The 1,017-nt window shown below is 72.8% G+C and overlaps 1 protein-coding gene across 1 annotated transcript in view; it reads left to right on the top strand.

The window, feature by feature from the left end:
• Positions 1 to 2: 2 nt before the first annotated feature.
• Positions 3 to 1,017, top strand: part of PKDCC (protein kinase domain containing, cytoplasmic) — a gene marked incomplete at its 5' end in the record, with an annotated part of 59,883 nt that continues 58,868 nt past the window's right edge. The window contains one exon of the mRNA XM_019515895.1: positions 3 to 248. Within this exon, the coding sequence (XP_019371440.1) occupies positions 3 to 248 (246 nt within the window). The remainder of the gene's footprint in view (positions 249 to 1,017) is intronic.

Here is a 1,017-nt window from a genome sequence, read left to right as displayed (position 1 = left end):
GCTGCCGGCAGCTGCGCCGCGCCGCCGGCCTGCGCTACCTGGGCTCGGGCTACACCAAGGCGGTGCACCGCGCCGCGCTCAACCGCAGCCTGGCCGTGGCGCTCAAGTCCGTGGACCTGGGCGGCCACGACGTGCAGCGCTGCGCCGAGCGGGCCGGCCCGCGCGGGGACTGCTACCGCCTCGCCTCCTACAAGCTGGTCAAGGAGATGATCCTGCTGCAGCGCCTGCGGCACCGCAACGTCCTGCGCGTGAGTGGCAAGGGCAAGGGCAGGGGGCAGGGCAGGGCAGCCGTCCGGACCGGGGTGGTGGCAGCCGGGGCAGAGGCACGGGGGCAGCTGCGGTGCACCGCCTGCCCCGCAACCCGCCCTCCAGTGCCAGCTAGGGATGGGCTGCCTGCCCCCCAGCTCTCCAACCCCCGCCGCGTGCCAGCTAGGGGTGCGCTATCTGCCCTCCAGCCCTCTCCGATCCCCCCAGTGCCAGCTACGGATACACTACCTACCCTCCACCCTTCTCCAGTCCCCGCAGTGCCAGCTAGGGACATACCGCCTCCTCCCCAGCCCCAGCGCTGCCTTCCCTTCAACGCTGCCCCCCGTGCCAGCTGGGTATATACCTCCTTCCCTTCAACCCCCCCCGGTGCCAGCTGGGGATATACTGCCTACCAGCCCTCTCCAAGCCCCGCTCCCCGTGCCAGCTAGGGATTTACCGCCTCCCCTTCAACCTCACCCAGTGCCAGCAAGGGATATATCGCCTTCCCGGCTCCCGCCCCGCAGAGGGCCAGCTGGGGATATACCGCCTCCCCTCCAGCCCCTCTTCTCCCCTGGCAACCTGGCGGTGGTGGCGGGCGGGCCCCGGCCTGGAGGATGAGCTCTGCAGCGCTCCCGGCAGGGGCTGGAGCCGCAGAGCCCGCGTCGGAGAAACCACTGGGCTTCCTGCAGCCCGGCCGCTCGGGGGGATCGGGCCCCGGGCACGGGGCGGGGGGCTGCAGCCTGGCCCGGCCGGGACGGGGCGGGCGCCCGG

Source organism: Gavialis gangeticus, unplaced genomic scaffold, assembly GCF_001723915.1.
Source record: "Gavialis gangeticus isolate Ggan-Ray unplaced genomic scaffold, GavGan_comp1, whole genome shotgun sequence".
NCBI classification, from domain to species: Eukaryota; Metazoa; Chordata; order Crocodylia; family Gavialidae; genus Gavialis; species Gavialis gangeticus.
This window is presented reverse-complemented; position numbering and strand designations above follow the sequence as displayed.